The sequence below is a fragment of the Hipposideros armiger genome, unplaced genomic scaffold (assembly GCF_001890085.2).
Source record: "Hipposideros armiger isolate ML-2016 unplaced genomic scaffold, ASM189008v1 scaffold_335, whole genome shotgun sequence".
Taxonomy (NCBI): Eukaryota; Metazoa; Chordata; class Mammalia; order Chiroptera; family Hipposideridae; genus Hipposideros; species Hipposideros armiger.
Window position 1 is genome coordinate 277,629 of NW_017731685.1, and position 27,720 is coordinate 305,348.

Here is a 27,720-nt window from a genome sequence, read left to right on the forward strand (position 1 = left end):
TCCTTACTTAAATCTAGAGGTATGGTGTGATAACTTGTACTCCCTTTAATCACCCTATAATGCTGTCCCACTTCATGCAAATATGAATTAAGCAAATACAAGAGACCATAATATAAAAATTAATAGTCTCAATTCATGCACAAAATTTGAAATAATATTAATCCAAATAGTTTAAGATTTCATCCATAATTGTATAATTGCAAAGGTGGTAGACTGAGTGAATGGTGAACTATATGCTAAGGCCAAATGATGAAGCATCTAGTAAGTAAAAAAAATGTTCTGCTTCATTTGTCAGTATTTTATGAAGTATATACACTTGTTTATGTACATGATAACTTCAGTCACTATTCTGCTGTTATTTAGCTATCCACTTATAATTTAAGATAATTTTTGTATCCTACAACAGTGTCATGCAAGCATTCATTAAATGGGGGTGCTAGAAAAAGTTCCAGGAACATGTCTCAAAATCAATTACATTAGTATGGAAGTTGGAAGTGAATGAACAAAACTCTAGGGGCCGGCCGAGTGGCGCGATGGTTAAGAACTGGTTTGGGACGCCAGAGGGCCCAGGTTCGGATCCCACATATGAGGGCCAGTGACATTGCCCTCCACAGCTAAGATGCTGAACAGCAGCTCGACCTGGAACTGTGCTGCTGTGAGTCGCCGGCAATGGCGTAGGCTGCAGCCCCTGTGGCAGTAGGTTGCCATAGGCTACCGTGTGTAGCCAGCAGCCACCGTGTGTAGCCAGCAGCCACCGTGTGTAGCCAGCAGCCACCGTGTGTAGCCAGCAGCCACCGTAAGCAGCCAGCAGCCACAGTGAGCGGCCGACCAGAAGCCGGCAACTGATCTGCCTCGCCCAATGAAGAGCGCAATGATGGTGCCAACTTGGGCCAGTGAAGCAACGTCCTCCACAACTAGACTGAAGAACAAAAAATGACAGCAACTTGCCTGTTCCCCTTCCCCGAGTTCCCCAGCACTGTTCCCATCCCCCAATTCCTCAATAAAAATATTTTTAAAAAAACAACCAACAAAAAAACCAACAAAAACTCTAAACAAAGCCAAACAACTGCCATGGCTATGCTGTTAATATGGAAACAAGCAATGAAGAAATATTAGAAATAATGCTGAAAAAATTAAAACCATAAATATATAACACAGTAACTAAAGATTTATGCACTATGAGAATACATCCCACATTCTTTATATTTCTGCCTAGGGGGAAATTAGTCCTTCAAATCTTTGTGAGTTTTTAATTATGTGTCTTCTACTTCCTTTTGTTTAGAGATGGAGCCAAATTCCATATATATATATATACATAAAATGGGCCTGAATCATTTAAATATAATAAGTTGTTTCTTGCGGTTTTTCTTATTATAAATGATCATGCTAAAAAGTGTAAAGATGAAGAAAATCACCTACAATTTCACAATTCAATGACCAACATTACTAGCATTTTGACAGTTTTTTCAGTATTTTTCTCTACATTTTTATATAATTTAGATAAAATATGCATTCAATTTTGTATCCTAATGTTTTTCTTAACCTTTAGTGAAGATTTATTAAGACACTATCTATGGATGTTACAAAAGATACATATAGTTCATCATATTATTTAATTAGTACTATTTCTAATAGTAAAATATTAGGTACTTTCCAAGTTTTGCCATTATAAATAATCCAATGATGAGTATCTTTGGACATAAATTTTATTCCTAGTTTAAGTTATTTTTGGGGGGGGGAAATTTCTTAGAAGGAGAATTACTAGATCAAATAGTATCTTGATACATACTGCCAAATTCCTTTCCAGAAAAAGTAAAACAATTAACAATTTGCCTGACAACAGGGAAAAGAACCAATTTCAAGGGGGGTTGGAGGGTTGAGTGTGCAAGGTAAAGGGATTAAGAAGTACAAACTGGTAGTTACAAAATAGTCACAGGGATGTAAAGTACACCATAGGAAATATAGTCAATAATGCTATAATAACTTTGTATGGTGCCAGGTGGGTACTAGACTTATTGGTGGGAATCACTCATAAATTATATAAATATCTTAACCACTATGCTGTCTACCTGAAACTAATATAATATTGAATGTCAACTGTAATTAAAAATTAAAAATTAAAAAAATATAAATATATATATATATGTATATACACACATATATATAATTTCACCCTATCTTCACCCCACTGAGTATAAAATTTATAAATTTAATTTATAATTAATTTAGTTTTCGAGTCCTATAAAATGGTAGTTATCCCTTTTATTTGAGATTTCTGTCCCAGTTATCTCTTGGATATATACCCAAAATAAATAAATAAATAAATAAATAAATAAATAAATAAATAAATAAATAAAGGCTACAAACAACAATTGATTATCTTCTTGGAACTCTCATGGGTTGTAGTCAGATGGCAGCTAGAGTTGGAGTCCAGGCTCACATAGGCTGGATGTCCAAGATGTCTTCCTCGATCATAAGTCAAGTTCAGTAGTGTTTCTTTTCATGGCCTCTCCCTCTAGCACAATCACCTGGATTTCTTACATGGTGGCTCAGAGCTCTAAGAGTTGGAAGCAGTCTTCTTAAAAGCTAAGCCTATATCTGGCCAAAGGTCACTTTTGCCGTATTCTATTGATCAAATCGAGGACCTGACAGCCCAGATTCAAAAGGTGGAGAGGGCCGGCAGAGTGGCACGTTGGTTAGGAGTTGGCTTGGGACACCAGCTCTGAGCAGCAGGGCCCTGGTTCAGATCCCACATGTGAGGGCCAGTGATGCTGCACCCTCTACAGCTAAGATGGTGAACAACAGCTCGACCTGGAGCTGGGCTGCCGTGAGTCGCCGGCATCGGTGTGGGCTGCAGTGGGGCTGGCCGGCAGCAGCTGTGAGCTTTGGTAAGCTGCTGTGAGCCACTGTGAGCAGCCATCCAATGGTGGGCGAGCAACTGCCTCACCTGGGAGGATTGCAATGATAATACCAACATGGGCCAGTGAAGCAACATCCTCCACAACTATACTGAAGAACAAAAGGACAGCAACTTGTCTGTTCCCCTTCCCCGATTCCCCAATAAAATCTTTAAAAAAAAAGTTGGAGAAACATTCAAATCTTGCTGGGAAAGTAGCCTGTGCAAACAGGAAGGTCTGCCATCTTTGGAGACAAACTACTATATCTTCCCTGTTGATCTTTATTGATAGACTTTTCCTCATGAAAGTATTTTAAATCTGTGTTGCTATAGCAATTTGTATACTTTTTCTTTTATTCTTTTATAGTTTACTAACCAGTTAGTGCTGATATGAAGGAAAGATACTCTTTGATATGCTTATTTTGTATTTAACCACTTGACTTATTCATGCTAATTCCTTCTCAGTTTAATAACTTGGTTCTCCTATAAAGATAATCATAATCATACTATCTGAAAATAAAGATAAATATTTTCTTCTCTTGTTCAATAATCAAATCTCTTATCTATTGCACTGGTTAAGTTTTCTAGAATAAGCCTAATAGGTAGGATGCAAACTCGTTTTGTTCCTGTTGTTTAATTTTTTAAGTAAAAGTATATTAAAGTTGTCAAATGGACATGTTTTATCAACATACACATTTCCCAGAGCTAAATTAAGCCACTGACTTTTATGTGTCAATGCAATACAAATGAATAGAAAAGTAAGTTCTTATTCCAGATAAGTTGTATTCAGGGACAGGGATAATAAAACAAAGTGAGGGAGAAAGTAACTAACATATTTCTGACACTGCAATATTTTCTCCCTGAAATCTATAAACATTCAAAAATAAACCATAACCATAAAACATTCCATTGACTCCCACAAATAGCTAATATTGCTGAATAAATATAAAACATCATAAATTTCAACAATTTGTCCCTGCTTCCCAAGCTTGACTCTTTATTAGATGTAAAGAATCATTTTAAGTACATAAACAAGTATTAGAATATGGCTTTTCAGCCCTCTTATACTTACAAGTGGCTGATAATCATATGGTGGAGTGTAGTATTCAGCATATGTTGTCAATTCATACCTAAGAGGGATGGATAAGTTGATAGTTGAGAAAAGAATGACTTCCAAAGGAAAGATACTTTACAATTTTAGTGGTATATATTTTACATGAAATAAAAACATTTTGAGGAGTGGCCCACATAAAAATGTAAAAGCCCACCAGTGTCCCAGGCTTTGTCTACAATGCTAACCCCTGCCAGCAGCATTCTCTTCCTTCATTACTTCCCATTCAGCTCCACCTGCTAGTCTCCTGTGCTAAAGATATGCCACCAATCCCAAGTTCCTGAGCTCAGGTCCATACCAGACTTTTGCAGTTCTCTTTACCACCCACTTTCTGCCTCTCAAACCTATTTGATCCAAAGCCCCATGTTCTCTCCTAGACGACAACTGAAAAGATAATAGAAAACAACCAGGAAGACTGAGATAACAGAGCTTCCCCAACCTGCATTCCGTTAAACACATAGAAATGCAGGGGGAAATACAGCCTACCTTCCCCCAAGTGTCCAGGCACAGCCAAGATCAAAAGGGAAGCCCTGAGGTGCTAGAAGAGTGTACTCATTAGAATGGGAAGCCATACGCACGTGTCCCATGTACAGGGACTGGAGTTTGAACCTCATATCAAGGGCAGAAGACATGTTCTTGAGTGGGTTCACAGAAGGCAAAGAGCGAAAGTCCTACTTACAACTAGGAGTCGGTACTGTATCTCCACATGAAAGAACCCCCTCCACCCCACCCCACCCCCCAAAAAATCCTCCAGTTTCCAGTCCAGGGAAACTTGCAAGGAGGTTTCTCTCTGTTTGGAACTCAGGGTGGGGGAACAATTATTCTCCTATGAAAAATTAAAGACCTACTTCTGTTCCTGGCAATATCATGGGACTAGATGGTCAAAGAAACTCCTCTCAGAATTGCACACCTAAAAATATTGGATACAAGGAAATTTAAACCTTTTAACGATGGCTAGTGGGCGTGTAAAAGAATTCCAAAATAACAAGAAAGTCCAACTCAGCATGGTTATTGGGTACAGCTGCTAATATGTACCTGGTGGTAACGAACAATTCCTGACAGGCTTTCAAGGTGTGGTTTCCAGAGTAGCAGCATTAGCGCTAACTGGGAACTTGTTAGAAACACAAGTCCAGTCATGTGCCTCGTAATGGAGTTTCAGTCTATAATGGACCAAATATGCGACAGTGGTCCTGTGAGAGTATAATGGAGCTGAAACACTCCTATCACCTAATGTCGTAGCACATGTATTACTCACATGCTTATGGGGATGCTGGTATAAACAAACGTATGCACTGCTGGCTGTACACAAGTAGAGCACATACAATTACATACAGTGCATAATACTTGATAATGATAATAAATGACTATGCTACTGGTTTCTGCATGAGTCCATGACAATACTATACTTTTTATCACTATTTTAGAGTGTACCCTTTCTACTAAAAAAAAAAAAGTTTGCTGTATAACAGTATGCTGTGTTAATGCTGGCAACACACTCATATATATCTCATGTTTACCATGTCTTTTGATTGTATCATTTTCTCTTGTGCTTGATTTAACCTCATGCTGTTTTGTACAGTAACAGGCTTGCACTCTAGGCCTATAACCTAGGAGCAACAGGCTATATACACCATACAGCCCAAGTGTGTAATAGGCTCTGCCATCTAGGTTTGTGTAAGTACACTCTACCATGTTCAAACAATGACGAAATTGCCTAATGATGCATTTCTCAGAGCATACCCCTGTCATTAAGCAGCACATGACTATACTTGGGACCCACCCCAGATCTCCTGAATTAGCAACTCCAAGGGTGGGGCCCAGCAATCTGTGTTTTAAGAAGCCCTTTAGGTGATTTTGATGAATGCTCAAGTTTGAGTACTGGCAAGTAAAAAACCAAAAATTAGAAGTATAACTTTCAAACTAGCAAAAAGGATTTTTAAAAAAAGACCAAGCTAATAGAAAGCAGGAAGGGAGAATAAAAGGGAGAGTAAAGTCCTTTCTGCTCACTCGACAAATTAAAATCATAAAAATAAAATTAAATATCTTTGCAATTGCAATGAAAGTAAAGGGTTTAAACCCATTAGTGAAAGTATTTTCTCAGACTTAAATTGAACATCAAATTTTATTATGTAGTCCAACTCTGTGCTTTTATAACTAAAATAAAATTATTTTCAAATAAAGTTAGAAAAGAATATAAAAAGATATATCCCACAAATATTAACCAAAAGCAAGTTAGTGTTCTTATATCATATGTAATTGACTTTGAGTAAAAAATTATTAGTTATAAAGATTTACTAATCATTACCTACTGGTTAAAGGAAAAAGTCACCAAGACAATATAAAAATCCTAAGCCAATAAACCAAAGAACACATAGAATTTTAAGGCAAAAAACAACAGAATCATAAAGATAAAATGACAATTCCACTGTCATAGGGGAAAATTGTAAAACATTCCCAGGTCCTTGGGTTCCTTAAATCCAAATTTCTACATACATCCTCCAAAACTATACAGAGCAACAGCAAAGTAAATAAAAATCACACAGTTAGCCCATGTGTAGAGATTAACAGAGGCTAGTGAAGACTACAAACTTCGGTTTACATGTAGTTTGGAGAACAATCGGTAGAGGCCATATCCGGAGCCCAGGCTGGAGCAAAACTGGGCAGAGATTACATGGCACAGAGGAGAGAGTGGCAAGTCCCTAGTGGAGATGGAACACAGGAGACATGGACCCAGAAGGGACCGTCCTTCCCTGACAGGGAAAAGCCAACAACAAGTCTGAGACTAGAGGATTTGAACATTGGCTTTCCAAGAAAGAGGCTTGGAAGTTATGCAAGACCACAATGGCGGTCTTGGTAAGTGGGGAAGGGGTCAATTTGAAAAGTAAAGAAAAAAGTTAGAGATCAAGCCCAGAACTTAAGGGTCCTAGAACCACCACTTCTCTTAAAGATGTCATTAATGAAATCAAGTCCACTTCACTGTTCTAACTGAAGAGGGCACTCTTGAATTAATATACTGAGGAAATTTGCCCAACTTCTCATCCCCGCTCCATAGAATGACCTGATTGCTGCTAATTCAACATACTTCAAATGTACAGAAAAGGGCAACATTACTATGAAAAGAAAACAGTAAATAAGAATCAAAACTAAGCTGACGAAAATCCTCCCCAGAAACATTCCTGAACAGTCAGAGAAGTCCTCTATCAGCATTTCTATTCAACAATGTGCTGGAGAGTCTAGCAAACGCAGTGAAACAAGAAAAAGAAGCATAAGGATAATAATTGGAATGGGAGAAACAAAATTTTCATCTTCCAAAGATAAGACTGCCTACATTAAAAAATCCAAATGAATCTTGGAATCATAACAACAGGCAAGTTTCAAGAAGGTTGTTGGATACAAGATCAACATACAAAAACAGTATACCCATATACCAGCAAAAAGAAATTAGAAAGCATAATTAAAGTGTACAAATTCCATTTATAACTGCAACAAAAATCTCTAAGGTTCCTACATGAATGCATCTATTAGAAGATTTATGGGACACTTATGGGGAAAATTATAAAATTTGTTGAAGGACATAAAATAACTCCTTTGTTTATAGACATATGACTCAATAAAGGCTATATATGTTATATATACACACATATATATAATTTCTAAAAAGTACAGTTTCATATTATATATATATATATATATATATATATATATATATGTCTTGGTTAAATTATAATTTAAAACTTCTATTGACTAAAAGACAGCAATAAAGCAAGTTATAAGAGAAGCCATAGACTAGAAGAAGATATCATAAAATTAATCAAAACAAGATTAGTACCCAGAGTTAAACATTCTTACAAATCAATAAAAAATACAATCCCATAGAAGAATGGACAAAGCCTATAAACAGTCAATTCACAGTAGAAAAAATCAGATGGCTAATAAATATTTTAAGATAAATTCAGGCTTATTCAGTCTTAAATTTAGTAATAGTGAAGTGCAAAGGAAAATAACAAGGAGGTACCATTTTATATCCATTATTCATAAGGATATGAAAGAATAGCTATATTCATACACTACTGGTGGCAATATCTTACAAAATTGAAGGTGCATATATTTTAATACCCAGCAATTCTATTTCTGAGTATAAAGAAACCCTGGCATATATACCCAAGGACACATGTATAAGGATACTCAATGCAACCTTAGGTGTAACAGTGAATATTTAGAAGCTAATGTCCATCAATAGGGTGGATATGTTAGATGGCTTTGTGAGTCATGATAAATCATTCTCTAAAAAATATAAAGCAAACTTGATAGAAAAAAAATTATATTATAATTGGGTAATGAGTAAATTGATGGGTGTTTGAACAGTATTTATATGGAAATATTCAAATATCTCAAAATCTTAATACATTTAAATGTTAAAAGATGACAGTGAACTTGTTTCCCTACCTTATTTTCATCCAAAGTTATGATTCAAATGGTAAGATTATAAATCAAATATCAGTGTTGCTTTGGGCAGGCCGACCTTGCAAAGCAGTGTTGGGCACCTCTCTATTCACTTAAAGCAGCAGAAACCCATTCCACCCACGTTCAGGCCCTTCTCCCTCTCGTTATTATCACCTTCTAGGAGAGTCTGATACAAGGTAAGCACTGAAAAACATTTACTGAATGAATAAAGCAATAAAAATAAAATTAGATATAAAGAGATATCGATTTACAATGAGAACTTAAAGTACATACAGGTGGAAATTAAAATATTCAGTTGTCTTTTTGAAAAGGCAATGCGGCTCAACAAAATGGGAACTTTTATAAGACTGAATAATGACCTTCAGTTGCTTACAAACTTTTTGGGACTGCCTCCGCCTGCCACCACTTTTTTGAATCTGAAGAACAGGGCAACAATCTTTACGTGATATATTCAGTCAAATTTGAAATAGGATGGTCTTTTGAGAATAAAAATATAGAAAATCAACATAAATCTTCCTCTTAGATATCAGCTTGAGGCTGTAGCTGAATAAAGAACAAAAGGAAAGAACAAGTCCATTAGAAGAGAAATGGCCTTCAGAGAAACTCAGGAAAGCAAGAGGTGAGAAAGATAAGGGAGGCACTGGTTCTAGGCATCTCCTGGGGAAGAGCTGTCCTGGTTCATGAATAGGCCTCCGTGGTTCTGGGAACAAAGATGAAGTACAACAATGTCAGTGCTCCACTCTGACCCGTTGTAGCCGACCATGGCTCCACTTCACTGCCTGGAGCCACCAGGAGCAAGCCTGTGCCTCAGGGCCCTGCTCTCCACTCCATCCCTACCCATAGCTGACAGGTCCAAATACCAGCCTCCAGCCCATGTCAGGGCTCTCCTGGGGGGGGGGGGTCTCTAAAGAGAGACCAATGGGAAAGGGCCAGTCACTCCCTGTGATGAGAACCATGGGATGTAACATCTCTACTCCCAGAAGGAGCAAATGAAGACAACAGGAAGTGCATCCTGGCGATTTTCTAGTCCTGATCCCAGCATTCTATGAAGACCAACTCTTCCATGGAATTTCCCAGAGTTCCATAGGGTACCCCAGGAGTCTTTCAATAAACTCTCCTTTTGGCCCAAGGTAATTTTATCTGTGTTATTTGTCACTTAACAACAAACGAATCCTGACTATTATAATCAGGGAATCAGAGTTTGAGGCCATTGATCATTGTAATCACCTAACAAACTCCCCTCGCTTATATTCCAAACACTCTGAATAACATTCGATTACAGTTCTACTTCCTATATGTTTTTGTTTTGATTTTTTTTTTAACTGAGAGAGCATGCTTTTATTAGGCTGACATGACTATTATGCTTGAACATTTTATTTCTCATTATAAATGAACTAATTAGAATTCTGGCTTTTCTTGTGAGTTTAATAAGCACAAGTCAACATGCATGAGTCAGACAAATTCTGAAGCACAGATAAAAGGGTCTTTCTGGAAGCATAAAACGGAAGAGAAGATTCCAGTAAGTTCACCAGGCTAACGCTATGCTGTAAGTGTGCTCGGAAGTTGGAAAGTGGACCCAGCACCACTCACAATTTGCCACACACGCCCTCTTTGACCTTTAAAAGCAGAATACAACTAGAGATATTTCTCATAAGATGAGAAAGGAAAAGCAGTCTGATACTGAAGTTATCATTAAGCCATGGTACTAGTCAAAATGCCTTCACCTGCACTACCACCAGTGATATCCTGTGTGAATCCATGACAAGATGAGGCACCAAAGCCCAGGGAATCACAATTTCTTAAACCTGGAAGAATTTTAAATGTCTTTTAAATAAAAAAGCTCTTGTTTTCTGGTTTCTCTAGAGGAGGGGCAGGTACTTTCTCTCCCAGCTTCCCGGCAGCCAGAACAAGGGCATGTGACATCTGCTCAGCAAATCAGATGGTCCTACCTCAGAGTCTGAATCTGGGTAAGTGACTGAAAGCAGCAGAGAGTTAATCTGGAATTAATAACATAGCTGGTAGAGGAGGGAGTATTCATTCCTTAGGACTGAGTGTAGCAACAGAGGGCCATGGAGTCTGCGTGACTCTGTGTGGTAGGAGGGAAGCGGCAGCGTACAACCCCTCTGGGAAATCCTGTCTGTCTCATTCTTAACAGCAACCATCAATTTTTAAAAATCTCATATTGCACTGTAATGAATATCCCTGTCATTTCCTCCTCCTTCTACCTACTGAATGAAATCTCTCCAGCCCCCACCCTCCTCCGACACACACACAGACTCCAAATCTGATAGTCCTTCCACAGCTGCTGAATGCCAGGCCTGTGCTTTAGAAATCAACTTCTAAGAGGCTAGTGAGCCAAAGGTAGAGAGGAAAGATAAAATGCAGGACAATTTGAATCTTCTCTTACTCCTAATCAAAGCCAAGCCCTTGCTAAGTTCCCTAGCAGTTTGGAAGCAGTTCTCTCCACCCATCAAACACACACCTCTGTGAACCCCAAGACCCTAGTCTCTGCTTTGCCACTAGGTAGTCTTGGGGCCTTGAGCAAGTCCTTTAAACCCTCTGCATCTTAATCCCCCCCCATCAGTATCTGTCCCATAAATGGATGGATTTATTAATTAATGTGGAATCAGATTCCTTGATTATTTCGGTGCTTTGATTTCCTCTTCTGTATAATTAAAAAAACACCTACCCAAATTACCTTATATGATTGTTAGGAGGAACGGGATAGTGGATAATGTATGTGAAAGTACTTTAAGGATATGGAGCATTATATACATTTAAGCATGAAGAAGAATGTACTATAGTGATTAAGGAACACGGTTCTCTGCAGTCAGACAGAACAGACATGAGATTAAAACCCAGCTCTGGTGCTTACTAGGTAAGGCCTTTTGGAAAATTACTTTACCTCTCTGAACCCCTTCTTAATGGAGGTAATTGCAACAACTATCTCAAAGAATGAGAATTAAATGAAATAAGGCACATAAGCCCTTAACTCAGCGCCAGACACATAGTATGTGCCCATTAACACTTATAGAAGAAAAACAGTATCAAACAGTGGAAGGGCATGGGGTTTTTTCGCTTTTTAATTTGATTATTCAAGCTGCAGGGTGGAGAATGGATTGTAAGGGAGGAGCCTGGATGCAGAGGAACTCGTTAGGATACTTATATTAGCAATTAGGTCTGGGTCAGTGACCTCTCTCTTGCTCCACTCTCAAATATCCACCTATTATCTGATATGTTCTTCTTCCCATGTTTACTGCCTCTGTGAATGGCCCCAATAACTCCCAGTTGCTTGAGCCAGAAGCCTAGGAATCAACCTTAAGTCTTGTTTACTCTCACAATTAATCAGTCATCAAGTAAATGTCTATTCCTCTCCCTTAATATGTCTAAAATCTGAACCCTTCTCTCCCACCACACCGCCATCAAAGGTCAGGTCCTTATTATGTGTGGCTTTGATTAGTCCTCTGACTGCAGTCTCAGTTGTCTATCAACCTGTTTTCTGAGTTCCAACCACAAATCTGATCATTTCTACACCATGCTTGAAAAGCTTTCACTGTTGCCTGCATGATAAAGTCCCAACTCCTTAGCATAGTTCTCAGGCCCTGCTTGCTTTGTCTCCAATGTCTCTCTCCAACTTTAGCTTTGTCACTGCGAAGTTGTGTTCTGTGAACCAAGCATGTCCATCATAGGTCCTACTCCTCCCCGCCTTGGTAGGTCCTTTATCTTCTGCCTATGGTGCCCTTCTTTCCTGTTGATCTGGCCAACTCCAACTCACACTCCATAACTCAGCTCAGGTGTTACTTCTATCTGAAAGCCTTTCCTCACTTTCCAAATCTGAGTTCTGTCCTCCCTTTGCATCCTGTGTTCACTGCAGCATGTTGTAGAGAGTAGGTTGGCACATTCAATGCCTATTTCAACCTCCCTTTTCCCTGTATTTCTCTACTTTGAGGCTCCAAACGCTCTTGTAACCAAGGGTGGCTATATCAGTGTATCCAACAGATGAAGAACAGAGATCCTGAAGAAGTTTTCCCTTCCCACTTCTTCCTTTCTAGAACAGATTGATGTTGGAAGGTACAGCAGCCATCATGAGACCATGAGAATGAGAGGTGCCTAGAAAGCTCATCAAGAAGAAAGACAAAAAGACTCTGTATCCTTGATGACATTGTTTAAGTGCCATGCCAGTCTTTAATTTCCTTATATTTCATGCCAGGTGACCAAATTCCTTAATTATTCAAATTATTAGTTAGGTTTTGTTTACTTTCAGCCAAGTGTATTCCTGACTGATCCATGAGTGTTGACTGGTTATTTTTCTGTCTCATCCATTAGACAAATGAGCTACCTCAGGAATGAGGGTGTCCTTTGTCTCTATAGTCCTAGTATCTGATTGTTCTGAGTATACAGTAGGCACTCATTAAATGCTTATGTTGAAAGAATGAATTCAGATACATTGGACAAATGTAATTTCTTCAGGCCTAATAAGTTTTGGAAGCCATTTGAAAGGACAATATAAGGTCTACATGTTAGGGTAATAATTTAACTCTGTAGGGGCCACATATATGGGATCAAATTAAATATGGAGAGCAGCAAGACTTCCGTAATTCTGATAAGTTGTTATTCTTGTGAAACCACCACCACGTCTCAAAGACTCATATTGTAGTATCATACTATCCACTGGAACCCAGTGAAGAATTTATTTTAAGTAATTATAAATAACGCCAGTTTTATGACAACCACATAAATTTTCAATACTACTTTAAGAGAAATACTAGTAATACCAGTTCATCATTAATGTACATGGGATAAAAAGAAATGTGAGGATTAAATATAAATTCCACCACTATGACATTTTGAAAATCTTTACCACTCACTCATTTTGTTAGCTCATCAGTCCCAAAAGTTTGAACTGCTTGTATCCCTGATGCATTAGCAATGACAAATAGGCAATTATGTATAGGCCTGTCATATAGGCTAAATAATGATAGAAATAGCCATATAATCATGGTAGTTAGAGATATGAAGGTTGTTTCAATTACCTATTTCTGTGGCTTAAAAGTTAGTGGCTTAAAACTACAATCATTTTATTATCTCTGATTATACTGTGGGGTGACTGGGTTCAGCTGGGTGGGGTTTTTTTTGCTCCATTTGACATCAGTTAGAGGTACAGGTATCCAGGTACTTGACTAAACTAGAATATCCAAGATAGCTCACGCTCATGGTTGGCACTTGGTTTTGCCTGTTGTCTGTGAGCTCAGTTGGAGCTGTCAAATACAGTGCCTTGGTTCTCTTCCATGTGCTTGCTCCATGTGTCTTGGGCTTCTCATAGCATGTCAGCTAGAGTCCAAGAATCAGAAAGTAGAATCTACCAGTTCCCTTAAGTGGGTCTGCATTCAGGAGTCCCAGAGCATCACTTCTGCCACATTGTTTTGATCAAAGCCAGTCACAAGGCCAGCCCAGTTTCAGAGGGCAGGCAAATAAACCTCGGCCTTTTTTTTTTTAATTTTTTGTTTTTAAAGATTTTTATTGGGGAGTTGGGGGGTGGGAACAGTGCTGGGGAATTGGGGGAAGGGGAACAGACAAGTTGCTGTCGTTTTGTTCTTCAGTCTAGTTGTGGAGGACGTTGCTTCACTGGCCCAAGTTGGCACCATCATTGCGCTCTTCCCGGGTGAGGCAGATCAGTCGCCGGCTTCTGGACGGCCGCTCACTGCGGCTGCTGGCCGCTCACGCTGGCTGCTGGCTACATACGGTAGCCCATGGCAACCCACTGCCACAGGGGCTGCTGCCTACACCGTCGCCAGCGACTCATGGCATCCCAGCTCCAGGCTGAGCTGTTGTTCAGCATCTCAGTTGCAGAGGGCAGTGTCACTGGCCCTCACATGTGGGTTCCGAACCGGGGCCCTCTGGCATCCCAAGCCAGTTCTTAACCATTGCACCACTCGGCTGGCCCAACCTCGGCCTTTTGATGGGAGCTGTGGCATGGTGGTACAGAGAGGGAAGGAATTGTTGGATGCCTTCCTGGTGACTAGCAGCCACAATAAGTAAATCAAGTAAGAACCTTACTTCATAATTTTATCTTGAAGGCCTTATTGAGCCCACCTGAATTGGCAAAGAAACCTGACCTTCAACTTGGTGGGTGTAACTTGAATAGCTACTTTACTGAAGTTAGATTCAGTAAAGACTTGTAAGAATGGCCTGAGTCAGCCATCAATCAATTGTGATTCCCAAACTTTAGATCTAGCAGGTACATAGTAGGGGCTTTCACATACATTTTCTTATCAAATTATTTGAATGACTCTGCAGGGACAGCAATGAAATAGGTTATTATTACCCACCATTACAACACTCCTATGCGAAGGCACACAACTCAAGTCAGGACCTGAGTCACAACCCCAAATATTAACGAATGGAAAAGTGTCCCACTTACTTAGCCATTTGGCTTCAAAGTACACCAGCTAAGGAAGGACATCCTATAAGAAGGAGTAATGCCAAGAGAAATAGCATTTTGGTTGACTCTGAAATCATTTCAGCACACTTGGCCATCTAGAAAAGCAATCATTCACTCAGCACTAGCTAAGCCACACACCTGTTCCTGGGAGCCCAAGTTAGTTGGTGATATGACCTCAGGCAGGGTTCTTGCCTCAAAGAGGAAAAATGTCAAGCCAAGACCAAAGCATGTCTGAGGAACCAGTGGCCCAGGTTGTTTGAAAAATGGAAAATTTGATTCCAGAAACTTCAAAAGAGATAAAGAACCTTTCCCCAGTACTTCCTTTATGGGCTTGGTGCTCAACGCCTAAACGTTTTGGCCTGCCTAAACATAGTAATTATCATCTCTGTGTTTACAGAGGAAAGTGACGTTCAGAGTTCTCCTAATTGGCCCATCATTCAGAGAGGCAGTGTAGCAAATTGGCTAAGGGCCATGAACTTTGGCATTAGACTGTTTCCATTCCCATCTTGGCTCATTATTACTTCCCAGCTGTGAGAGCTTAGACATGTTATTTGACTTCTCTGTGCCTTGTTTTTCCTTCCATAAGAATGCAGATAATGATGGAACCAACTCATAGTTTTTACAGAGAGTAAATGAGTTAGCATATGTAAAACCCTTAGAATAGTGCCTGGCACATAATATGCACCATATAACTGTTTGCTGTTATTAGTATTACTCTTAAAGTTATAGAAACCCACATCAAACTGATGAAAAAAAAAAAAAAAGAAAATTCCAGCGCACGTAAAAAGACTGTCCTCAGAGCTGTCTTTTTCCACATGTCTGCTTAGCTTCATTTACAAATAGATGCTCCCCCAGCTACAAAATGTTCTCTGTAACTTGCCACCTGGACCATGACAGAGCGGCTTGCCCGAAACCCAATTATTATCCTAGAATGCCTTCTGATTGGCCTGGCCTGGGTCATCTACCCAACACTTGGGCTTGTGGGGAGATAGAAGTGAGGAACAAAATTAGCCTAAGCATTTTATGGCCTAATTGAATGGGGGTGAGAATGTTGTCCAAAAGAAGAAAGCTGGACACACAAAAACAAAAGGTCCGACAATGAATAAGTAAGATAGAGAATCAAGAGTTGAATTCCGGTCGGTCTCACTGCCATTCCATGGTCTTTTCACCACACCACTCCCCTCTTCACATTTTCTTTGTTATCCTCACCACCATCATGACAGGGCAATTCTTTACACATTTTTTTTCCTCTTCTGGAAAAATGTTCAACAACTGGGTGGTATTTTACCAAGAAATAGCCCACCACACAAGTGCCTGAGTAGAAAAAAAATGCCTTCCACTCTACTCTGAGAAAAGAAAAAAAAAAAGGAAAAGAAACCTCTCTTACTATTCATATGCAGTCCATTGCTCTGAAGAGAGCCAAAGGTTTTACAGATGCTGAATCTCCCCATGGGAGAAATAAACTGGAAGAGTTTAAACTGTGGCCTAAGCTTGCTACTACTGTGAAGTAATCACTCCTTACACATATGGATAAGTGCTTTGTGCCAACAATGAAAACTTAACGGCCTGAACTGCTTCTTGGCCTCATTTAACTGTCCATTGATGTGACTACAGATGCCTTTCTCCTTAGAATCATAAAATTTTAGAGCAGGAAAGGACTTTACGGATCATTTGGTTCAATCCCTTCATTTTCCAGATGGAAACAAGAGAAGTCCAGAGAGGGTTATTAGCCAGCACAAGGTCACATAGCAGGGTTAGTGCAGACCTAGGAGTAGAACCCATGTCTTATATTTTCCCACAGTAGGCCCTTTTTGAAAAATCACACTGTGTCCAGAAAGCTACCCAGTGATCCAAAACACTATTAATTTATTCTCTAGTCATGTGGATTGCAATAAGTGTTTGAATAAATTCTGGAAATGACACATTTATCATAAAATTTCAACAATATGCACTAATAAGTACCACCGGGAGGTAATAAAATTTGGTAAAAATGATAAGACACATTAGTTTAGGGCTGACTTTGCGTATCACTCCATCCTCCAGTAAGTGGTCAGTACTCTCGGGCTGCTCACAAACTGACTCAGGCTCCCATGGACCTGCCTCTCACCCAGAAAATACTCTGTGCCAGAATTGGGTTTTCCCTGTCAGAAAAACTAACTTCTCCTGTAAGCCATCATCTCAGGATCACAGATGGTTAACATATGCACATTTAAATAAGGGTTTCTGAGAAATAAGATCTTAAAATTGTACCTATACTACACCTCCCTTTCAAAATCGGATCTGCATGACATGGTTTTTGTTGTTGTTTGGTTTTTTGTCCTATTGTTTTGGTTTGTGGTTGTTTGTTTAATGGTCACAGATGCAGTCAAGATATTATACATGGAAAATCTTACTTCTTAGAAGGAATCACCTACCCCTGTCTGGTTCTACGGACAAATCATAAAATGATTTTGTGTTAGATAATCATATATCCAGGGGCCTTCCGATAATGAGTGAGTTAGTTTCCCATGTCTCAAAGAGTACTTCCAAATTAAGTGAAAGTTCCTTGAGGATTCTTAAGAACAAGATGGGAGGGCAAGAAAGACTCTTAAATTAATTCACTAATTATATTCATGTTCCCATCCACTTTTCCTATGTGCCTTAAGGGAAATGTGCCTCTCATTACTTTTCTACACCAAAAGTAAAATGTTAGAGACCCTCTAAGCATGGAGCTGTATTCGTTTGAGACCATACGAGCACTATTGATGTCTAAGAGGTATTTGAGCCTCCTTGCCTCTTACCCCTTCCATCACTGGCTCATGCCAATTCCTTGGAAACTCACTGATGGAACTATAACTAACTCTCAAGAGAAACAATGGCTCTAGTTCTAGATAAGCTCACTTATTCTCAAACTATATAAATCTCGTTTTTAAAGTTTAAGTCATTTATATCACTTTTAGTCTCAACCTGACTACTCTCTACATTACAATTTTTAAATTTTTTTCTCTGTCTGTGACTTATGTGGGGGGAATAATCCACAGAGCCTTTTTCTGTAGTTAAGGTCAGGAGTGATAAGTCCAGTGGTGGCAAGCATTCTAGCTGTTCTGGTTTTCGGTATGTTCCACTGAGATATTTGCTGCCAGTTTAAGGAGGAAAGGTGTTATGTCTTCTTCACATTGGTTCAAAATAAATAGGCAGGCTATTGGTTAAGTTGCGTGAAAAGAAGCCATTGTCAAATGCTATCACAATATAATGAATATTATCTAAAAATTAAGATAAATGTATTGACTAATGTCTCAATAACAAAGTTATACCTGTATTCTGATTATCATCATTAGGAGGTAACCTAAGTCTAAATTTACAGTACAATTACTGCTTTTCTTTTATAAGTTGAAGCACATTGTTTTGGTCTATTGAGCAAACTCATTCTTATTCATTGCCTTCTAAAGTTGACATTTAACTTCCACAGCTGCACAGTTGGCAAGAAGCAAAAGAATATTTAATATTCAAGAGAGCAGATTCTAAGACACCAAAGCATTCTATTGCATGGAATATCCCATGATTAGTGTACATTAACTAAAAGAAAGAATTGCGTATGAAATTAGCAGAGAAAAGTTGAAGGTGCCCATGTAGTTATTTCCTTGTTAATACTCATGAATCAAACAAAACAAACAAGCAATTCTAGGAATTCAAACCAGTAAGGGCTGATTTTCTAGAGACCATGTCTTTTACTGCACTTGCTAGAATAAAACTGAGAACACTTGGTTCTACAGGCCTTGAAGTCTTAAATCAAATAAGACAGGAATTAGCTATGCTTCTTCCATTATTAATTTGCTGTTCAACATCAGAAATAATTTATTAATTCAAGAAATAATTATTGTGCATCTGCTGTAGGTCAGGCCCTCCGTTAGGCACTCGGGATAAAGCTGAGACAGTCTTGCTCTTCAGAGCATTGACTTGAGCAAGAAAGACAAGCAAGACTGCAATTAATTGCAACCAAGATGGATAGTGTCAGGAACACACAGTGATATGAATATCTAAGGGTCATACCATGAGGGTGAGGGGTGGCAGTAGGAAGGGAAGCTCCTGTGGAGGAGATGACATTTTACATGAGACTTGATGACTTCAGAGTTAAGAATGAACGTACACCTCTCATCTTGCTTTCTAAAAAGTTCCACTAAAACCACATTAAAGAGACTTTTAAAAAATAAATCCATAAGAGCAGGGAAAACGGAAAAAGGGACAAGAGAAACAAATATGGGAAGCTAAAGAGAAGATGGACAAGTGGTCTCTGACTTAGCAGAAAGCTGAGTCTTAAATCAGCAAAAAAGTGAGGGAGAGCTGTCGGAGAAGCAGTTCCGTGGAGCTGTAGGCCCCTCCTCCATTCCCCACTGCTGGGTGACCGCCCCTACCCTAGTCCAGCAGGAAGCTAGAATTTTATTCACTGGAAAGGGTAAAAGAGAAAGACCTTGAGCAACAACATGGTTCAGTGACCACACACAATGAAGGATTAATGTTGATGTCCCAGCCAAATGCCCTGCTTGCGCCAAGAATACAAGCATCAACCCTTCACCCTTCAGATGGGCAGCTCAGGGAGCTTCCTCTGGGGACTCTGACCAACCCACAAGGAAAGACTGAAATACTGACACTAGAACTTCTGGGGGAAAAAAAAAAAGACCCACCTAGGTCCCTCCAATGAAGCTCCAAATCCACAAGCCTCACTCACAGGCTCCGAGCCTCATCTCTTAATCATGAGGAGAAAACCAAGGATTGATTACCAGGCACCTGAGGAAAACCTAACATAGAAGATAGATACCGGCCAACAAATAAAACAAACAGAAACAAGAAAACACCTTGGAGGAAATAGAGACTATAATACACAGATAAAAAAAAAATTAAAGAAAAACAAACTATCTTTAACATCTCCAGATAGATAAAAGAAGCTGTTGCAGTCATGAAATTAAAAAAAAATGGATACTATAAAAATGGAAGAATTCAGAAAACAAAAAGAGAACTCAATAGTAGGGCTGAAGAAACAGAAGCAAAGCAGATAGTAAAGACAAAAATAAGACAGAAAAGACAAGACAAAGTCAGGCAAGCAATCTAACATCCACATAAAGAATTTTCAAAAAGAAAGAGCAGACAATGGAAGGTATGAATCATCGATGAAATAAATCAAGAACATTTCCCTGAACTGATAGATAGGAAAGGTTCGTCATGTTTGTTATCTGGCCCAACTGACTTGCACACAGCCCTTAACCATGTATGCATCAGTTACTGTTCTAATTGTTTTACATATATCAATTTGCTTAATCATCACAACAACCTTATAATATGGGTGCCTATGTAATTATCATCCCAATTTTACAGATGGAGAAACTGAGGCACAGAATGGTTATACAACTAGCCCAAGACCACATAGCTAGTAAGTGGCAAGGCCAGGATTTGAAGGCAGGTAACTTAGCCCCAGAGCCCACTACACAATACCACCATGCAGGAGAGAGTACCATGGTGAAATTTCAGAATACACTATAGTTGATGTACTATTTTGATAGTGAATGCAGATCCCAGGCCCTAATTAATCATCTGAAGGGAACCCCAAGCAGACTCTGTTCCCACCTCCACATGCAACTTCCTTCTCTCTAATACCCTATCCAACCCATTCGAGTCTTATCAGAAGCTCTAAATTCCTACTCCCACCTCCAAACTCAACAAGAACTCCGCTCTGCACTTGGGCTCACTTGCCTGTGCCACAACCAGGAAAACTCAGGTGAGTCCCCTCTCATCTCAAGGAGCACAGAGCCTCACTGGTTGCTATTCAACACTTGACAACAGTTGCCTAATGTATTTTGCCCAGTTTTATAGTTATTCATGGCAGGATAGTAAGTCTGAAACCAGCCCTTTTATACCTAAATATATCTTTATTTGACCCTCACATTTAAATAAGTCTGGGTTCAAAATTCTTCTCCTTCAGTACTTTAACGGTATGCTCTTGTATCCAGTGTTGCTGTTGGGAAATTAATGTCAGCCTGATTTTTATTATTTTGCTGCTGATTCGTTTATTTCCTAAATAATAAAGCTTTACCATTCTGTTCCATTGGTTTTAAATTCCTGTTCCATTTGCCCCATCAGGTCTGCTTCTTCTGGTATAGGTTGCCTATATCTCGTTGTTCATGATGCTTTTGTTCTTTAGATGTGTCATGATTTTTTTTTTTAACTGGAACTTCATCTGTATTATTCCTAAAACTATCAGTTGCCTCTGCTTTGGATGACTACATAGACGGTCCAGTGAAAACTGAGGTTAAGCTGATGTCTTCACTGGGAGTGTGGGAAATATGGGTTGAGTGCCTCTACTGCAGTTAGCTGGGATTAACTGTACAGTAAAACCTTGGATTGCGAGTAATGTGGTTTGTGAGTGTTCTGCAAGATGAGCAAACATTTCTAATACATTTTAACTTGGTAAACGAGCGATGTCTTGCAATACAAGTAGTTTGTTTCCGGAACGAATTATGCTCAAAAAGAAATGTATTACTGTACTTGTTTTCCCTGGCATTTCTTTCTCCTTAGGTGCACTGCCCAGTTCTTCTACATCCAAGACCTCTTTCTCTAATTGGAGTTGGGAGAGACAACTCAGTGTCTGGCTGGCTCTCTGTGGCTCTCATAATAGGTCTCAATGCTGAGATCGGAGCCTCAGGGAAGCTGGCTATTGGCATCAAATCCTCTATTATGTAGAGTCCTGGCTGTCTCACTTTCTGCCTTGGACTAAAAACAGCAGTCAAAGTCAATGCAGAAAATGCAACTGTGGGCATATAACCCAAGTGTGCAAACACAATAGACAAGGCTCATTCTAAGAGCTCCTGTCTACTCCTGGCCCAACGAGATCCCAGCTCCCACCCTGGACTGGCCTGAGACTCAATCTAGAAACCTCATCTCTTGCCTTCTCCTTTCTCCCCTCCTCTCATCCCCTACACTTCTCCTATTCTAGTCCTTTCTTTTCTTTAGAGTTTCTCAGAGTTTAATACAGTTTTTAAAGTCTGCCTCTGGATTCATCCTGCCTTCCCATGTCTTTGCTGAAAGTCAGGATTATAACATAGAAAAGGAGGCCAGCAGGATGTTTTTAGCTCATCACCTTGATGAAAGCCAGAAAGCCACCCTCCTCAAGGACCATCCTGGGGATACTCCTTGTGAACATGCCAGCCAACTCAGAGGTGCCACAGCAGACTGTGGGGGATGCGGGCCAGCCTTCCTGAAGCAATCAGGGTTAGGACTGACAGGGTGAGAATGCCTGGCTAGAATTATAACAGGTGATTGTGAAATGAGGTGCAATATTATCACTCAAGGCATTCTCCACCCCCATCTCGGGCAGACTGTAAAATAGCCAACAAACCTATAACTCATGCCTGAAGGAAGCTTATCTAACGCACGCATTTTCTCCATAAGGCACATCAGAGCTTTCATCTGCTTCAGAACACAAGACAGCACTTTAGCCATCTACTTGGGAGCCATTTCAAACAGCAAAATCATCAGCAAACAACACACAAAAAATGTCACTAAATCTAGACCCTGAAAGGGACACTTGCTTACAGTACAAGAGCTGAAACGAGAAGGCAGAGCCTCGTCTTGTTCAACCTCAGCTGGGAACGTGGGCATCGGGGGGCTCACCCTAGTCACCACACTCTCTACATGTTCGTCAGTGACTGCAACAGCTCCCCAAATATTGATTTTGGGGGTTATAAATAAATTTTAGTGAGTAGGAGAATTCGCAAATATGGAATTCATGAATAATATGGATTGATTGTATTATTATTAATGCTATGCATATTGATGGGGGCAAAAACCCTTTTGTTAAAGGAAAGAAGTCTGTAAGATGCCATCTAAAGGGCATTTTGTTGACTTTGGTACACCCCTCATCCCTTCACCCCTGCCAACAAACCTCCTGAATCATTAAGAAACATTTTGTGCAATCTGAAGCAGTTCAGAGATTACTCACAATTTGCGCCTATCCGGTGGGTGTCTAGTAAAGAGCGCTCCAAAGCCTGTCATAGGCAATCCAGTGTCCCTGGAAAGAAGATAACAAGTTTCAGAAACATGTCAGATTGACATTTATAGGCTATCAAAGTCATAGAAACCTAATGTGGGGCTGAATTTTTATGATAATTATTTTTTAAAGAATTTTCATGTTTGCAACTTTAGGTACTCTGCAAAGTAAAATGTCCCAATGTGTAAATGGAAATTTCAGCATTTTGTGATTACTTTGACTACATTTTCCAAAAATTACAGTATAAGACAGTCTATATCACACTTCCACAGAAAGGCACTGTTGCAGGACTATAGATAGGACTAAGAAACAGTTCCAACCCTCAAGGAACTCTATCTCAGGGGAAACGCATGTACATATCACCAACTAGAATGTAAGTACAACTGTTATGCAGGACGTAAACAAAATGCTCAGAAGGCAAGAGCATAAGAGCAATTAATTCTGATGAATAACAGCTTACCTAGTTCTTAGTGAACCTCAGGCAATACTTCCATGCACAATTCACCGTTTATTTCATCTGAATTTCAGAAAAACTCTATGAAGTAGATGCTTTTATAATTCCTCTTTTACAGGTGAACAAACTGAGGATTATAGATACCAAATGACTTTTACAAGTAAATTGTGGAGTTGGGGTTCAAACCTAGCTAGTCAGAACCCCAACTGTAAAAACACGTAAAAAAGAAATGACATTTTAGCTGGATCCAGGATGAGTAGAGCTGATTGGCAAACAACCAAGGTAAGGGAATTCCACACAGATGGAAACGCAGCAGCAGAGAGCATGTGAACTTGAGATGTGTTCCTGTGATATGTAGCTGGGGTCGCTATACCGCTTTGGCAGTTATATAAATCCTTCCCTGCAGGTGCCTGTTCTGTAAGCAAAGGAAAATATTAAGAATACCTTTCAATAATCCCAGAGTTCAATGTTTCCTCATTCAATAAAGCCTTGCTTTTTATTTCAGCCAGTTCTGTGTTTAAATAAGTTTGTGCCATTTGTTCTTGTGTTTCTGATATCCAAGTCTGGAAAAACAGAAGCCATATATAAGAAAAGTAAATGAATTATAAAAAAAATGGTCAGTTACTAAAATATATTTCTGTTGAAGAACATTCTGATTTTAATTGTCAGCTTCACTGACATTAAAAGTAAGTGATATCTCATAGCAGTTACCTATTTCATCATAACTATGTGAAAATGGCAATTCCTTACTACAAGTTGATGGAAAATGAAAATCAAATTAGTTGTTTCTATGAAATGGAAAGTGCTGCATTCGATTCAATTCTAATTACATCTGCTTTCTATTTCCTTCTCAAGGTAAATATATATTAACTCTACCAGACCTGAGGCCCTGAACCTAACTGTCCCCTATACCTGGGCTCCTGAGCATTAAAGAGAAAAAACCAACATGATACAGAAAAATGTTAGTTACATGCAAACAAGTGGTTAGAATAAGATGGAACTTGGAGACATTGTAGAAAATAGGTCTACCTTTCATCTAGCGCCAATATTCCATCTTTGTGTGCCAATCCACCCAGCAGGATGAGCCTTGTTTCACACAGAGGTACTTCTTGCAAAGTGAGCACCAGATGTTGCTCTTCACCTTCTTGCATGGCTTGTCTTTGTAAGACACTCCAGGATTTTGCTTGTTGTACCTGGAGTGCTTTTCCATGCACACAACACAGATATGATTAGATAAGATATGATTAGAAATTACCTAAAAATCGGTACAGCGGTCTGGTAGGTTTAACTTCTCTAAGTAAAAAAATGCTTGTAGCAATCACTTTGTAAATCACATAGGACTTCAGATATAATCATCATTGTCATCAGCAGCAGCATTCTCCATTTTCTATCACAGATGATAAACTCAGTGAATTATCAAGCAATTATTACTATGAGGAAAATTTGCAGATTGTAAGATGTACTCCAACCAATTGCAGATGCATCATGAGTAACATCTAGGGGATCTGAGGAAGAAAAATGGATGCTGAGGATTGAATATTTTCATAAAAAACTCTAGACCACCACAAATGTGGAGGTTCACAGCAGAGAATCAGAATTCAGCACCATCAAGAGAACCCATTACTTTCCCTGAACCTCAAGAACAGGTTCCACAACACATCCAATGAAGCCCAGATCATATCAATCCCATTAGATTTTGTTTAAAAACTGAGAAACCACTGTTTAGAAATTTGGAGACTTCAACTGCAAGAGTATCATAGCTATAGTCAAATGCCTTCGGTCCACTTTGGGTCAGTATAATAAGGCTCTGTAATAACTAGGAATCCATCCTACTCAAAGGAATTTTAACTAGAGTCTCTGGTCCTACTTCCCTGGTCTACTCCATGGCTCTGCTGATCCTTGGCTTCTCTCACCACTGTTCTCTAAGACCTCAACTTCCTGAATCACCAGCCGCCCAGCCCCATTTCACAACTCTGATTCCTATACCCTCAGTTCAACCACTCCTCTTTTTATTGGGTCGTCGGGAAAGTCATGACGTATTTTTTTATGTTTTTCAATGCAAAAATGCGTCATGACTTCCCCGACGACCCAATAGATTCCCAAGTTCACCAGTCAATGGTAGAGGACACGGTATTTTATATTTTATACTTTATAATTTATACTTCATATTTTATACTTTCACAAAAAATAAGACATATCTTTTGGGGAAAACATTACTAGCTACCATTTTGTTTTAAGGTGTAAGTTTGACGCCAAAATTAACCTTAGGTATGCTTTGATCATTTTTGGCAGTAAAATACTTCAACACATCAATTAACACCTCCTTTGAAAATTATATGAAACAAAGATATTACCAAAGATGAAATAATGAGAAGTAAACAAAAACAGATGATAATAGCATTAGTGGAGCTTAAGCTTATTGAGTGCTTATTGTGTGTCAGACATTGCATTAAGCGCTTTGCATGCATTATTTCATTAAATACTGAAAATAACCCTAGGAGTGTTGTGTGTCAATCATGGTCTCAGAAGAAAAAGAACAATTAAATGGGGACCTGAAGAGATTTTAATGAAGGATATATTTATAAAAGTGTGGCCAGCATTCAGAAAATCAACAAACAATGTTGAAATGCCATGAGGATAGCAATAGTGGGGAGCCACAAGGTGGGGGCTGACACTGGATCCCTGAAAGACCTACATCTGTAAAAAGGGGGGCCACTTGATAGTTATGGCTTCCCGAACAGTGTCTTAGTCCATTATTGGTTACAAATACTGTAGACTGGATGGCTTGTAAACAACAGAAATTTATTTCTCACAGTCCTGGAAGCTGAGAAGTCCAAGATCAAGGTGCCAACAGATTTGGTGTTTGGTAAAGGCCATCTTTCTCACTGTGTCCTCACATGGCAGAAGGGAGGAGGGAGCACACTGGGGGCTTTCTTAGAAGGGCACTAATCCCATACACAAGGACTCCCAAATGACCCATCTCCTAATACCATCACACTGAGCAGTTAGGATTTCATCATGATAATTTGGGGGGGACCCAAACATTCAGTCTGTAGCTCATAGCCACTGCCAAACCATGGCCCTGCAGGGAGGAACCACAGGAATAAATGTTCAAGCGAACTCTCCTCCCACTTCTGACCACCTGCCAGTGCCTTCCACAGGCCAATCCCAACAGGAGGTCAGAGGGTAAGGGAGCTCATTGATGTGGTCCATAAAGGTCAGCCTCCTTGGCACAGAGCAGGGTTGCGAATGGATCTGGAGGGAGAAAAGAAGGAATTTATGTTCATTTTAAGGGGAAACTGAGGCTGAAAGGGATTAAGTAATGCCCATTGAAACCATCTAGAAAGCAGAAGCTCCTCAGTTTAAAACTCATGCAGTCTGATCCATCCATCCATCCATCCATCCATCCATCCATCCATCCATCCATCCATCCATGTCTATGAAGGGCTAGGCATCTTACTATGTTCTAGGACTAGAGTAGTAAACTCCAGAGGCTATACTGACTGTAGCTTGGTGAGTTATAGTGGGTATGGTACAGTGTTATACCATGGGGATAACAGTAAAAACAATAGCACATGGCCAGACGCCACTCAAAATGTCTTCACATTAAATGCTCATGAAAACTACTATTCCCACTTTACACCTGAGTAAATAAAGACACGGAACATTTTATACTCTTGACCAGTTACAACTTAATAAGTGGTGGAGCTAAGAATCAAAGAGAACCCATCTGATGCCAGAGACTGCTTTTAACCTCTGTGTTTTCTATATCAGAGGCAAATGTGATCCCCCAATATTAGACCTCCTATCTTCCTCAGTAATAGAACCCCCAAATTTTAGCTGGGCCTATGGTGTTTCAGACAACATTTTCTAGTTCTCCCTTATACTTAGATACAACCAGGGACTGGTTCTGGACAGTGGGGCATAAATAGAAGTAGTTTATACAACCTCTGGGAAAGGTCCTCTTCTGTTTTTTCTTTCCTACTGCATGGGATGCAGACATAATGACAGGTCTCCGGCACCTGTCTTTGACCCTACCCCAAAGATGGAAGAGCAGAAAGTTGGAAGGAGTGGGTTTCTGATTATTTGTAGAACTGCCGTACCAGTCCTGGCCTGCTATCCTCCAGACTTTTTACATGAAAGAATAAAACCTTATGTGAACAGCCACTGTTGATTTGTGATTTTTGTTGCATGTAGGCAAACCTAATCTTACACCATCTTAGTGTGAAAAATCACTTTGAAAAGATCACTTTGGTCTAGAAATGTTCATAGCCTGACATAAGGGTGGGTAATTTATAAAAGTACTTCCATATGTTTAAAAGTCTTTTGGGATGGA

General features: G+C 39.4%; 1 protein-coding gene across 7 annotated transcripts in view; it reads right to left on the reverse strand.

Moving 5' to 3' along the window:
• CFAP95 (cilia and flagella associated protein 95) overlaps positions 1–27,720 on the reverse strand; it is a 126,311-nt gene that overhangs the window by 55,933 nt on the left and 42,658 nt on the right. For 4 of the 7 annotated variants that reach the window (XM_019661080.1, XM_019661079.1, XM_019661082.1 and 1 more), the window contains exons 3-5: positions 23,829–23,947; positions 22,883–22,951; positions 3,969–4,026 (exon numbers count right to left, since the gene is read on the reverse strand). In XM_019661080.1, coding sequence (XP_019516625.1) covers positions 3,969–4,026; positions 22,883–22,951; positions 23,829–23,947 — 246 coding nt within the window. Of the gene's footprint in view, positions 1–3,968; positions 4,027–22,882; positions 22,952–23,828; positions 23,948–24,331; positions 24,687–27,720 lie in introns of those variants that run through there. The other 3 variants (XM_019661084.1, XM_019661085.1, XM_019661081.1) reach the window with 3 other exon arrangements.